Source organism: Phragmites australis, chromosome 23, assembly GCF_958298935.1.
Source record: "Phragmites australis chromosome 23, lpPhrAust1.1, whole genome shotgun sequence".
NCBI classification, from domain to species: Eukaryota; Viridiplantae; Streptophyta; class Magnoliopsida; order Poales; family Poaceae; genus Phragmites; species Phragmites australis.
In genome coordinates, this window is record NC_084943.1 from 22,765,991 (window position 1) to 22,780,536 (window position 14,546).

The following is a 14,546-nucleotide window of genomic DNA, read 5'->3' on the forward strand; positions in this document are numbered from 1 at the left end:
AGGAATTGGCAGTTTTCTCACAAATCTGTCTTGTGTGGAGCTGGAATGACTAACGAGAGAGACAGTTCAGTGAGGATGTGTGAATCTGGCCCAAAACATACCATAACCCCCAACAGCCCGTGCTAACGCGCGCCATGATTTAAATTTCTGCGGGCCAAGAGCATGTGGTAGGAGCGAGGAAGGTGACTAAGTGCGGTGAATAGTAGATTCATCAAATTCTTAGATAGTATATTTTAATTTTTCACCTAATGCGTCTCAAATCAAAACGCGAAAGTTAAAAACTGAGAGAAACAAGAATAAATCATACTAAAAATCTCCATAAAGAACATAGCTCCAATAAATAGATTTGAACCCTAGATTCCATAGAATTCCTCTTTCCATTGAGCCGAAGTAAATCTTTTGTAAAATGCTTTGGTGAAGCATCCTGTAGTAATGAGATTGAAGACTAGAGAGGGTTGAATAGGCGTTTCAATAAATTTCTTGTGAAATCAATTACCTTCTCCTATCTAGATCATCTAGCGCACTTCAAAACTCAAACAAAAGTAAAATATAGATAAGTTTTAACCAGAGAAAATCGAAGCTCCATGACTCCACGGATGATATATGAACCATAATTTCTATTTAAGATCAATACATGTATCTTAGCACTCAAAAGATCATAACTTGCAAAGAAACAAGAAAAGATAAACACCGAATAACGAAACTCTCAAAGTTGATTATCTAGATACAAGGGAATTTAAGACCCCATCATATAAGCATATGTATATAAATTTTATGTCTCTAACAACGAGAAGAATGATCTCACAAGATGCTAATATTTTAGTCCAAAAATCGAAACAAAAATTAAATCCGGAAACCGAAAAACTTGTAAACTTGCGAGGGAACCAATTGCGAGGGAATCAATAGAGAAAAATTAGAAAGAGATGGGCACAATAACATGAGGAAAAATAAATTTTATTGTAGTAAAAATTAACCCTATTTTTAACGATTATAAAGATTTTTTCTCACACAGCTCTCAACTAATATATAGGCTAATTACTCCTCTTTATCTCGAGAAACATTAGCTGTAGGCGTCTGGGCACAGCCCCTTGAAGAACTTGGAGTAGTTCGTCGGCAGTAGGTGTCGCCGCTGAGCTTCTGGCACGCGCTGTCGCAGCTGCCGGGCACCTTGAGCTCGGCGGGGCACTGCGCGTTGACGTCGGCCGCCCCGCGCAGGTGGGGCCCTTTGCCGCTGCACTGGAAGAAGCCGTCGACGAGGGAGATGTGGATATATGTAGTCCGAGCTCCCGAGCGTGTACTCGGCCAGCCGCCACCGCCGCAGTCGCACGTCCCGCGCCTGCTGCCGTCGAAGGTGCACCCCGTCCACAACCACAAAGCAGACTCTACCAATATGGCTGTTACATGAGTAATTATTGCAACTAGAACAACATGACGATATTTTCAAATGATAGAGATATTTTTAAATGAGATCCGTATGAAAAAGGAAATTTACTGTTTAGTCTATGTACAAACAAATATTAAATCATCTCATAGCATCCTAAACAAGTGGCTGTGACAACTCAAGCTCCCGTTAAAAATAAAAATCTTCTTAGGGTTTGTAGGACGTGAGGTGATTTTAACCAAAAATAATCTAGCCAAAAGAAATTGGAAGGGTAGTCCCAAGTCTTTTTGCAATCATAATAAAAATATCCAACATATTTTCTTTAAATGTTCCTTGGCTAAGTTAATCTGGTATATAATAAGAATTGCTTTAGGTATTAAGAAAACAAGAAACATTTCACATATAATGTGTATTTGGTTACGGAAAATACGAGTTAACAAAAAGAGAAGAATCTTAGTTGGGATAGCGACAATATTTTGATCTATCTAGTTTTATCATAATGATATAGTATTTCATAAAAAACCAAATATGTCGTTCATGCAGACAATTTCAGAGTATTTACTGGCTAAGATTTTGAAAACTGCTACACAGTGAGCATCAACGACAAGAATTTTTAAAGGTCCTGCTATATTTTAGAGGTGATAGTAATGAAGCTTTTTATCAACCACTAGTGACCATGTAGCTATAGATTACAAGCTACCTGACAAGTTATATCTTCTTATCATGTTTTTTTTTTCTGTGTGATACTAGCTATATATGTTGAAATATTATAATAATTAATTATGTGTTGGTTGTATGTATCTCACGATAAAAAAGAACAACATGACGAAAAGAGAACAAAAATTTAGATTAGTACTAGTATTTGTTCTGACCACAATGCCAGCATTGATTGATCATCCATCTTTCTTCTACGTCGATCCACAATGCCTTTTCGTAACAGTGTCATTTGACTAAAATTACATAAAATGTGGTTGAATATACGTCAAAGTCCGTCAGATTATAATTATATGCGCTCAAACTTGGACTAAAAATGTGCAAAAAAAACAGTGTGATCGACCTCTTAGCCATGCCATGCCTTGTGATCACTATTGAGCTGTATTGGTTGGGATCACGTAGAGATTATCCTCATCTTAGATGTAGAAATAAGAGTCAGCACTCAAATTTAAGACCTCTAATCATGGTATTATATTAAACTATATTCATGAAGTAGTTTATATAAAAAAATTAAATTGATAGAGAAAAATGATCCATTCACTTTAGTTCAACCATCACAACCAATACGAGCCGTGCGATGAGCCCGCCTTCCGAACGGACGGACGGACGGGAGCGCTCTCCACGTCGCCTCCCCAAAACCCCCAGGCCGGGGCCGCCACCACCAACTTTTCAGAGAGAGCTACGCACGGCACCGGCGCCATGGGCCCCACCGCTCGCCGCCTCCTCCTCGTCGCCGTCGCCGCTGCCGCGGCGGCCCTGCTCCTCCTCCAACCCGCTCCCGCCTCCGCCGAGGCCGCCTCCTCGCAGGACGCGGCCGTGCGGTGCGTGGCGGCGATCGTGTCCCTCTCGCCGTGCCTGCCGCACGTGGCGGCCGTGGAGGCGCGGCCCGTGCCCGCGCCCACCGACGCCTGCTGCGTCGCTTTCCTCCGCGCCGTCTCCCCCACGGGAGGCGGGGGCGGGGAGGGCTGCCTCTGCCACCTGCTCCGCGAACCGTTCCTCCTCGGCTTCCCAGTCGACGCCGCTCGCCTCGGCGCGCTCCTCCCTGCCTGCGCCGCCGGTAACGCCTTCGCCGCAGCCACCGTCGAGGTCTCCACCCTCTTCGCCGACGCATGCCGAGGTGATCCAGTCGCACCCCACGTGCCCTCCTCTCGTCTCCTCTCGCGCCATGATTGATGAGAAACCCTCTGCCTTCGTGCCCCGAGTGATGTTCTTGGCGCAATGTATGTATATGTTGTTGCGTTCTTGGTCGCAGAGCAGGGTTAATTTGTTGATGCTCTCGTCTTGTTGCGTTCTTGCGTGTGCTTCTGCAGTAACCCCATGTGCCAGAGGTACAAGTGGGTAAAGAACAGCAATGGTCCGTCTGAGTGCGTCTTAGATGCTATTGCCGTGCATTTCTGTCAGGATGAGTCACCTGAACCAGTTGTTCATGTTTTCATTTAAGAGAGCCTGTTTTGTCCTCAGAATGAACTGCTGTAACAGTGAGCATTCTGTTCTTTTTCGTACTGGTACAGTGGTACTTAGCATGTTTTGTTTTGGTCTCATGTCGTACCCTGATGGTTTGCCAGGGTGCTTGCATCAGGTGTGTGTCACAGAGGTTCGTGTTTCATGTTAGTTTCTTTGGAACCTTGAACTCAGTGTAATTTTGTTGAGTAAAAGTGATGAAATCTGGGGATTCCTAACTGCTGCATGGTAAATCGGTAAACTACCACTAGGCTCTAATTTCACAATTTTTCGTTAGTTGCAAGCTTTGTGATCTTTCTTCTTCACTTGCAGTTCGTGTAGTTATTCCTTGCTGTGCTGTTTCTCCTAACAATCTGATAAATCGAGATAAGGGTACAATATTGCACAATTCCTAGCTTGGATTTGTCAATGATCATTTTATCGTTTCACCTCCTGAACACAGAGCTCAAGGTGCTGCCGGAATTGCATTTCACGCCCCAGTCAACAACTAGGCCAGAAATTTCCCCAGGTGAACACTATTTGCTTGCTCCTGGTGATTATGTGAACCTGCATTAATTCTTTGCCATTTTGTATGTCTGAACTTGCTAGTGGCATACCCTGCACATTGCAGCAGGAATTCTGGATAGTCCTTTGACGGAAATATGTTTAGATGATAATGTCATTGCATCTGTTAGAATTTTATGATTTTGCAAGCTTGAAAAAGCGAGCGGCAGGATACTCTATTGTTAGGACCGATGCGGACCTGTTGCTGCAGGAAAAAAAAGAAGACCTAAAAGAAATACCTGAGACACATATTTAAATTATATAGAGTACCTCAAAAAATTATATGCACTAATACGCGGTGAGGAGATCACCAGTTCACCACTGTATGCCAGAACGAATTGAAGTCTGTAAAGAAGGTCAATAGATCTTGTATTCATTGATAGAATATGTGCAAGATTTATAAATATATCTTCATCTTTAGGAGAGGATACCATTTAAAAATGACTAAAAAGTTACCCAAGCTAATAGACTGGGATAAACTTACAGTCTGCAGGTAACACTTTTTTCATCGTAACTAGGAACATTTGACAGTAGTTCATTCCTGAAGGTTAGCCTGCTCTGAAGAAAACTTTTCTCAGCTACTGTGTCTTGGTTAAAGAATCTGTAATCAGCTCGAGACTTGTATTGCAGTAGCATAAACATGTACCTTTCTTGAAGAAATGGGTTGGTTATACCTTGGCAGGATAACAAAGGAATGGATAGGAAAATGCAAAATCAGTTTGCTGAATCCAGTTAACATTGCTTTTCTTCCGAAAACACACCAGTCAACATTGCAGGTAAGATCATTAGGCTGTCCCAGCAAACAGGTATAGAATCAGTTGTTTGATGATTGCACAGACGGTAAATCCACCTGTAGAAAGATCAATTTGTAAGAATGATTGCATTTTAGGACTCCTCAAAATAAAGGCATCATAAGCATTTCATCAAACATATCACCATCAAACAGCAGCTAGAGGTTGCTTGGGGACAGACAGACCAAAAATACTCATGTAATGGTTGTTGCAATTAGAAAGAAATTGGAGACAACTAAAGGTGCAGGGATGCTCAAGAGGAAGAAGAGGGAAAGGGAGGAAAATCCTTCGACTCTACTTGTCTGGTAGACAGATTAGTTACAAAAATGGACCCGGTCATTAGTGGGGTGAACTGGATGGCCTAAAAGGGGGAAAACATAGCAGCTGTTTACAACATCTACTGTACGCTGGAAGTATTGGATGGCCTGAGATTCGTCGATGAGGTGGCTTAATCTGAGAGCAACTTTATAGCAATAAATTATGTTAGTGGGTTGCACTTGTATAAGATATATATAAATTTACTTGTGCTATGACAGTTTGCGTTATGTGAGACTGCAGAAGTGATACCAAAACATAATCACTTGAAAGCATGTGATGCCCTTTTCATCGTTAGTAATGCTTAGTGCTAAAACCTCCATTCATGTTTTTGTGTATGCACCATTATATACTCGGTGGTAATGAACACTTGAATTACTCTGTGGCATGCTGGTCTTCCTTAGAAGTTTTGCTGAACTAATCTTGCGATCCATATGTCCGTTGCAGCTGCTGTCCCTGAGTCAGTGTCCACGCCGATGGAGAAGGATCCTTCAGCCACGCCGTTGGTTCGGTCGGTTGCAGAGGCCTCTGGTTCCTGCGGGATTCCCCTTGCTGCATTGATCCTCGCAGCAGCAGGAGCTGTGATCACGTAGTACCTGTGATGTATGCACGGCCTTCGATGATACGCTTGTCGACCTTGATCTTGAACTCCGTTTTGCCGTGCGTTTGTTTCTTCGATTCAGATTACATTGTGTTGCACACAGAGCACCATGTCTCTGAAACACCCTTCCTGACTGCAGTGGCTGGTGCATGTTTTGTGTCCCAGGTTTACCGGTGCTGATCCTTTCTTCCCTGGCATGCACCACTGAGAGAATGGTACGAATATAATGCGGTTTCTGCTGTGCTGGTCCCTCCAAACTGAATCAGTCTTATTTCTGCAGCGTGTGCGTTTGTAGTTCCATCGTACACTCAGGTGCTTGTGCAGCACAGGTGACTCAGGAGTCAGGTCGGCCTCCGTAGGCGAGACTCAGCCCCGGTCCCCGGGAGAGCAGTAGCTCAGCTCGCTGTCGCCTTCCCCCGAGCTACAGCATAATTCCGCCGTGGCCGGCGGCACATGTCCTTGATTGAGCTCCATCACCGGCCGGCGCAGCCTCCAACGGCTGCCGCGACGAGGCTGGGACCGGGAGTAGAGCACTACTGACCGTGGCGACGCCAGAACGCTGTCAGCGAGGAGACGAGGAGCACTGCAGGCAGACTGACACGGCAGAGAATACTTTAACGTGGGGAACGTAATGCTTAACTTGGGGATGAGTTCATGGTGGAGGTGAAGACGAAGTCCGAGGTGGGTATGTGCTGAATTGTCAGATCGGTCACAACATATGGGCTAGTTAGAAGCTTCCTCATACCTCTCATTCCGAGTTACAAGTGTAATTGAGCTGTAGGGGTCGAGGTGGGGATGTGGTGGAGGTAGACGTGTACTTGGCGATGCATGCGAGTCAACGCCAAAGGGCAGTGGCCGGGACACGATCGAGGAAATAAAAAGCCGTCCAAAGCTTGTACTGTAATAGATTAAAGGGCAGTGGAGTTAACTGAAGATGGTGGGTGGGATCGAGATGATCCAGATTCATCGATAAGAGTTGCACATCACCTCGGAATTTAGATGTTTCACCACACGTTTCAGATTACAGTACACAAGCTCCACGAGTTCAAACTAGAGCTCGGATTTGGTTCGTGTCATTCCCGCACCTACGTTTTGGTATGGTTCAAAACATGGCATGGAATAAAATATTTTAGGCTAGACCGGCACGGCACGAGCATGAGGGCCATGCCAGTGTCTAGAATCTTGGCACAATGGGTATACTGGCACAGTAAAAAAAGATACGATATAATTTGCATGATTATTTTTTCATATTTATCTATTAATCTCTCTGATACAAAATATGAGACACTAAGATTCTATTTGCTTGGTGAGAGATGATAAGAAATAAATATATAAATATGAGAGATACAAGTGTGATATGATAAAGAGATAAATACGTAAGTATTATCAGATGATATGGAGCATGAGAGAGATATGTGAGCGTGAGAGACAAAAATATAAGATAGTAAAAGATAAATATGTAAGTATTTTTAGACGATATGAAGTAGGATCATACCTAAGTCGGCATGACACGACGATAACACAGTGTGTCGAGGATCGTGCTTGGATCTTTCTGAAGTTGACTTGTATTGGCACGATACGACATGATAAATCGATCGTGCCTAGTGAGCATGAAACGATGTGACAGGAGACACGATAGAGCCTGGCACGGCTCCCAGCTCTAGCCTGTCATCTTGAGCTTTCAATAGAATCCAGGAACTTCCTATTGTCTAAATATAACTCAACTAGCATTTTGGAACTTAGGGGATGAATTTCAGCACATCAGTGTTGCTATAGTATGTATTCATAGAGCAATCGATGGAATTTTCGACAAATTTCAACTTTAGACAAGTTGCACTTACGGCATTTCAGAGTTTTATCGAGTATCAATATATGGCACCATCGCAGAGTCACCGAACGCGCGGCAGGAACAAGATCCAAGCGATCAGCAGCTCAGATCATCGCCGCCTTCATACGTCCACCATGGCCGCCGTCACACGGTGCTGCTAGTTGTGCAAGTCACTCTGTTCGGTGGCGCATGCAGTGCGTCCGGCCGGCAGTGTCGTCGTGACGGTGCTCGTTGATCCACATCGCCATGGCCATCGGCGTCCCAGCGATGGTGCCGTCCAGCCATCACCCGACAATCTCGTCATCACGGCCATCGTCGTCGTGTCCGCGACGGTGCCGGCGACCTCGACACGGCTGCCGCGTGTTCGAATAGCTAAAGCACTAGTGTCGTACGGTAAGTGGCTTCCTTGTACATGTTGGTTACATTCAGGTAGTACTAGCTAGTTGTAGTACTACAAACCCTCCTTGTGGTTGGATTATTTTTTAGATAAAGAGATTTTTATTTCATTAAACTAATAAAAATATCATGATATCTTTATGATAACATGAATTTAGCCGATCGTTATTAAAAAAATAAATCAAAACGGCGGATTTCGTCTGTCACAAAGGCAACAAAAGCCCTGGGGAAAAATATTTTAACAATAAAGACATGTTTAATTTTAAACACTTAATCTATTGCTAAACTTACATCCGAACTTTGCGAAGATATCCATTGTTGTGATCTCCAACTAACAACATCTTGACCTTATATACATAGAAAAGTTTTGGTCAAAAGTTTTGAAAAAAAATTAACGAGAAAAGTTTTGCTTAAAAGTTTTGAGAACAATTTTTTAGAAAAAAAAAATGTGGACCCCATGCAACCGTCGTTCGCTCGGAGCTCACGCGCGCGGACCGACCGTCACGGGCTGTCTGATCGTGAGCGCACACACATGTGAGCTTCGGCTGTCATGGGCCGTCCACGTTGCTCGGGCCATCACGCTCGACTTGGGCCGTCCACGTCGTAGTGAGTAGTTATCCTAGCGCGCCGCTCCAAACAGATTTTTCGATCTCCTTCACATGATTTTCCTTCAATTTCTAAAGGCTTTCATCACCGGCAAATGGGGCATTAAGGATCTGCCCTGGTCGGTATTTGAAATACCGACCACCCCTGGCATCAACTTCTCCTTTTGCATTCTCTACCTACAGATCATAGCAGAGCCTGAAATTTTGTACGATGCTTCTGCACTCTATTAATAATACCCATGAATTATTTAGGAATCCCTGGGCACAAAAAATGACGATCTCCCTTGCACTTTCTGAAGTGATCAACAACTGTCTGTCTGATTCAGAGAGATCCAGAGAAAGAAACAGGCCAACCTAGTCCATGACGGTTGATATGAGGCCATTAGACAAAAGACTCGTCTGCCCTTAGACTTCTAATGTTCTAAGACAGGAACTTAATCTAACCTATGAGACAAAGGGACACGCAGCTGCAACAAGCAAAGATTGTGTTATTGAAGCATCAGATACTTTTACACCGAGTAGCTCACTGGTCCGCACTCTTCAAGCTCCCATTGACGCCGATGTCTCAGACAAAGTGTCATGTTATACTTGGTTTTTCTGAACTTTGCAAGAACTTTATTGCATCCAGACCAGCTTCCTGATAATTGGAGTCTCTTGTGCTGGCATTTCTCACTCTATACACAGCCTGAATGCCACCATCGTCACCTTCAGATATTCAGATAGGCTTCTGAAAACTGATCAGACATAGCAGCAAGACAACGTCCCTCCCAGGACTTGACCACAACTCTTGAAATTTCACTTTTTTAATTTTTTGCCTCTACGAATCTTATTAGAGTCCATAGTTTTTTCTGATGATTCTTTGCACTAATATACATCTGCACGAATTTTTCTGGGATTTTATTGCGTCTGGATCACCCGCAAATCGGGGACCTCCGGTCGTTATTTGAAATATCGATCAACCCAGGCGAAAATTTCTCTTTTTGATTTCTCACTTCAAAGATCATTTTAAAATTTATAACTTTGTATAGTCATTCGGTAATGTATATCCCATATTCCAGATTTTTTTTCTGTAATTTATAAACGCTTGTATCACCGGTAAACGGGGGATTGGGGATGTGACCTGGTCGGTATCTGAAATACCGACCACCCCTGGCATCAACTTCTCTTTTTGATTTCTCTCACCACAGATCATAGTAGAGCCTGAAATTTTGTACATGCTTCTTTACTCTATTGACCATATTCATGAAGTTTTTGAGGAATTTCTGCGCAACTGTGTCACCGGCAAATGACGATCTCCCTTGCTCTTTCTGAACTGATCTGCAACCTTATCTCTGAATCTCTGATGTCCTCGCATTTTACTGGTCTCTACACACTCAACATGGCATCAGGTAGGATTCTGAAAACCGATCTGCTGCTTGTGCCTGATGCTCGATAAATTATAGAAGGTTGGGACATGGAACTTGGACTGCTCTTCTCTGAATCCGTTCCGTTTGAGCAGCAGAATTTGCTGACTTGGAGCGAAGGAAGGAGACGAGGCAAAACCACATTGGTCAGCATGAGTGATCAGGTTTTAGCACGGGGATGGGGCCAAGTTAAACATTTTTTTCTTGCAGGTAAATAGTAAATTATCGAACCAAATCTACGCACATATGCGGTGACATCAACGCTTTTGACAGGGCGAAAACGTGGTTATATTTGCCCAGATTATCTTGCTTTTAGTCGCTGTCGGCAGCTTCATTCAGTGCATTCATTCAGTGCATCAGTCATCAGAACTTCAGAAAGGTAGGAGTTATCACTAAACGATGCAGAGATGGAATGCACGTGCCACAGAAATTTCTTGATCTCCTGTTAGATTAGTAGTACATATTGCGCGATTTGAATGGTTTGTCAAGGTTTGAACGCATTTTGGTGGTTGAGCACTTTGTCTGCCTAAAGAAAGAGAGAGGTAGAAGAATCTTTACTATTTAATAAAAAATGAAGAACAACAAGCAGAAGAATTCGTACTCCTATGTTCAGCCAATGTACTGAACTTGTGAACTCATCTCACTTCGCTACAAAATGGACTACAATGCTGATGGTGACAATAAAAAAAATGACTTAGATTCTCTATTAGTTACCAATTTACCATCACATGACAATTCAGCTACAAGATATGTGCTTGCAACGTGTGGTAAAATTTAGATACTAGAATTTACAGGAAAAGAACAACTCAAAGGAAGTCAAAGAAAAACAGGTAAATGGAACATACCAGGTGGCAGAAATGGTCACGATAGCTAGCTTAGATCAACTAAAAATAACATAATAGTCGTTTCTGAATGTGATAGGGCTGATTACCTGGTAGTACAGATCATCCATGACAGCAGAATATACTGGAGTACTCAAAAGTTTGCAGCAAGGAGGACGAAAATAAGTGCAAACCAGGACCAAGACACAAACAAAAGAGAGCATTAGATTCTTCTGCATGCATGCCAAAATTTTCCTAGAGGAACTTCGTGTGCTAAGTGGCAGCTTTAAAAATTGTTTCTCCTCTTACAAATCTACATCTGTTGACTGAATTTTCAACCAGGGAGTTAACCTTACCTATGTTCAGGCTGAAAATTATGGACTCCACTGTCACACTTTTCCAAAGTAGGAAATGTCCGACGATCTCTTTTCTTTTGCATGCATGTTATGGTCCCATGCATCTATTCCCTCGGATGTCTAGTTATTTGGAACTGATATGTGTAGGTATCACTTTCTTTACAGTGACAAATTCTTGCGGCTACAGTTTACATATGTATGAATGGTATGAGATGCTTCAGCTCTAAGCCTCTAACTGTACAACTAGTAAACGAGGACTCATTCTCTAACCTATTCTGAAGCTTCTCCAGGTTTTGTCGTTCTAAGTGTCTCTTCCACTCTTTTTTTAGACAAATCCTTGCATAACTTTTTTAATTGACTCTACAAATTAAGGGGAAAGCTGAATTATAATTTATACGTCTCGATGAGAACATAGCAATCAGGAGCACTAGGTTAATTTGGGATCTTTTAAATGGACAATCTTTTTGAAAACTTTTGCTCGTTACGAAGGATTATTCATGGATGGATTATGACGACGGGTAGTATAAAACTACTTAATCAGGTTTCCCTACGGTTTCCAATTCTTAGGGCATATCTCTATGCTTGGAAAGGGAATCCTTAGATGTATAAAAACTGACTGTATATGCTAGGATATCTTGTAAACAGAGAAGTTTATGTCTAAGAATGATGAGAAAAGACTTTATGAGTCGTACGATGACCCCCTCTATATATACGAAGCAGAGGACTCTGCGGAGGACAAGTCGATATAAGCCATTAGAAGCCAACACATCATCATTGACGTCATTCAAACATGCAGAAGCTCTACACCTTTGAGCGCACCCCCCCCCCCCCACACACAAGTTAGATTTGTATTAGCTTCTCTCTCCGACTATATACAAGGGAGCCCTCCAACTAGATTTAGATCTATTTAGGCTAGTCAAACACTCCCTTATACTCAGTCCTATAGATTAATATAAGACTAATAGGACATAGGGCTATTATCCTAAGGGAGATCTGAATATGTATAAGATTGTGTGTGCACTGTTTGATTCGTCCACTCGAGACATCCCCTACTATTTGTACAAATTCGTAAGTTCAGTGGTTCACCAATCGTCGATAGCTTGCGTCATCTGTGGGGAACATGACCAACGATGTCGAGTCTTTGCCACGCACCCGAGGTATGGAATTGTACTTTGATGTACTGTTAATGCTCAAAAGCTCAGGGGCTATGGTAACTCTCCTCTCCCCGAGTGAAGAATGTCTGCTATATGTTTTGCAGATTGACTTCCCGGTTACAAAAAAACACAGCCGAGTATAAAGGCTTGCTCGCCGGTCTTCAAGTATCTCCTGCACTCGACATCCGCCGCCTATGCATGAATTGAGATTTATAGCTGGTGGTGAAGTGAGTTGGCAAGGAGTATTAAACCTCATATAAGACCATGACAACTTACCTTGCAGAGGTGAGAAAGCTAGAAAAGAAATTCATTGGACTCAAGAAAGACAACTGCTTCGCCAATAGTCTTGTCTGACTAGCCACCTCATGATCTCCAGGACATCCTAAGATCTTTTAAGAAAGACTCTCGAAGTCGCCCATGACATCGTAAGATGACACGAACGAAAGAGTGGTGGTCTACATGACCTATAACCAACTCTGGACACCTAGAATTGACGCTCCACAAGGAGTCATGGGGAAACTCGTAACTTCGCTCGAGTACGAGGATACATGGATAGATCCAATCCACAAGTTTCTTTAAGGTTGAGGTGTACCCGAGTAGGAGGCACTATCTGAACAGGTTTCCCTTGGTTCGGGACGTATACCTTGATCAAAGATACCCTCTATCAAAGAGGTGCTCACGGAGTACTTATGACATGCATCTCTCGGAAGCAGAGTAGCAAACTACTCAAAGAAATCCATGAAGGGGTGTGCGAAACTTGCGCTTCATTCTGAATCCTGGTCAGAAAGGCTTTCAAATAAGGTTTTTACTGGCCTATGGTTCTCCATGATGCAAGAGGGATTGTAAAAAGATTTTTCAGTGCCAGTTTCATAGCAGACGTGTAACATCCTGAGTTTTAGCATTTAAGAAAATAGTCCAAATTCACTCATGTTTAATTTTTTTTCTAATTATTAAACCTATATAAAATTTAGAAAATATATATTTGAATATATATATATATATATACTTGTATGTGTGTATTTAAATATATTATTTTGGCTAAGTACTCCAAAAGGCACTAAATTAATTTTTAAATTAATCGTTGCAATAAAATTGAGCATAGGCATTTTTTCTCTGCTCCTCTCTTCATCCATACATGCATAAAACACACAAGCACACAACCCCGAATGCACACATGCACAAGCAGCAGCGCCGGTGCCGCCCTCTGCTCATGTCATGCTGTCAGCGTACGCACACCGTTCCTGCGTGCAGCCGCCTCTGTGTGCGCTGCTGCAGTCGCCAATGCGCTATTGCTGATCTCCACCGCATCGCCAACTATGTCACGCTGTCACCGACACGCCATTCCGCCCATGCCGCCACTCGAAAACCACGCCCGTGCGGCCTCTGCACCGTGGCCTCCTCCTGTGCCGCGCCCGCACATCCTTCTGTGTCACCATGTCGTCCCAGTGAGCCCCTCATCTTCCTCCGCCCTCCTTTGTTTAGACATATCTCACTTCCTTTACCTCATAATCCAAGGAAAACATCAATTTTTCAAAAGGCAAAAAGTAAGTCACATGCTCACATTTAATTTAATAAATTATTAGTAAGTACATCAATTAAAAGATGGCGGTAATCAAATAACAGGTTAAATCATAGTCATCTTCTACATTCACTTGCCTGTACTGATGACAAAGGTACAAACTAGCGATGTCTCGAAGCAGCATCACCTGAGCAAGCGCATAAATTAGCACCAAAATGTCACAACAACAAAAACAAAAGGAAACATGCTCATGAGCCCAAAAAACCCTCATACAAAGGCGACAACACAAACAACAGAGAAACGTCTACCACCCGACTAGCGCGACAAAAGAGCGAGATCCTCCTCTACATAGGTCGAGGTCCGAAGAACCGAAATAAAAGCATGAGCTGAAGCACATCAAACAATATCGCTATATACCAAAAACTCTTAATCCACTTAGCCAACAAGAACAAGACCAATGCCATCGGAAAAAAAATATCAACAAGACCTACGACCTTCATTATAACCATACGATTGAATCTGACATCGGTTAAACCCCCAATTTCAATTTAGGTCTCTGCTCGCAACAGATCGACCTAAACACTAGTCCGACGATGAAAGCGACCGATCTTAACTATCTATAAGCATCTAAGGACTACGAAGAGGTCACCTTTGGAGC

The 14,546-nt window shown here is 42.9% G+C and overlaps 2 protein-coding genes across 2 annotated transcripts; one reads left to right on the forward strand and one right to left on the reverse strand.

The window, feature by feature from the left end:
* Window positions 1–1,035: 1,035 nt before the first annotated feature.
* On the reverse strand, window positions 1,036–2,796 carry LOC133906080 (pathogenesis-related thaumatin-like protein 3.3). Its single transcript, XM_062347860.1, has 2 exons — window positions 2,700–2,796; window positions 1,036–1,394 (listed from the first exon to the last, which is right to left on the reverse strand). The coding sequence occupies exons 1-2, from the start codon at window positions 2,794–2,796 to the stop codon at window positions 1,036–1,038; spliced, it is 456 nt and encodes a 151-aa protein (XP_062203844.1).
* LOC133906499 (non-specific lipid transfer protein GPI-anchored 25-like) lies at window positions 2,703–6,085 on the forward strand. Its single transcript, XM_062348422.1, has 3 exons — window positions 2,703–3,212; window positions 3,999–4,064; window positions 5,653–6,085. The coding sequence occupies exons 1-3, from the start codon at window positions 2,795–2,797 to the stop codon at window positions 5,796–5,798; spliced, it is 630 nt and encodes a 209-aa protein (XP_062204406.1). The 5' UTR covers window positions 2,703–2,794; the 3' UTR covers window positions 5,799–6,085.
* Window positions 6,086–14,546: the final 8,461 nt, after the last annotated feature.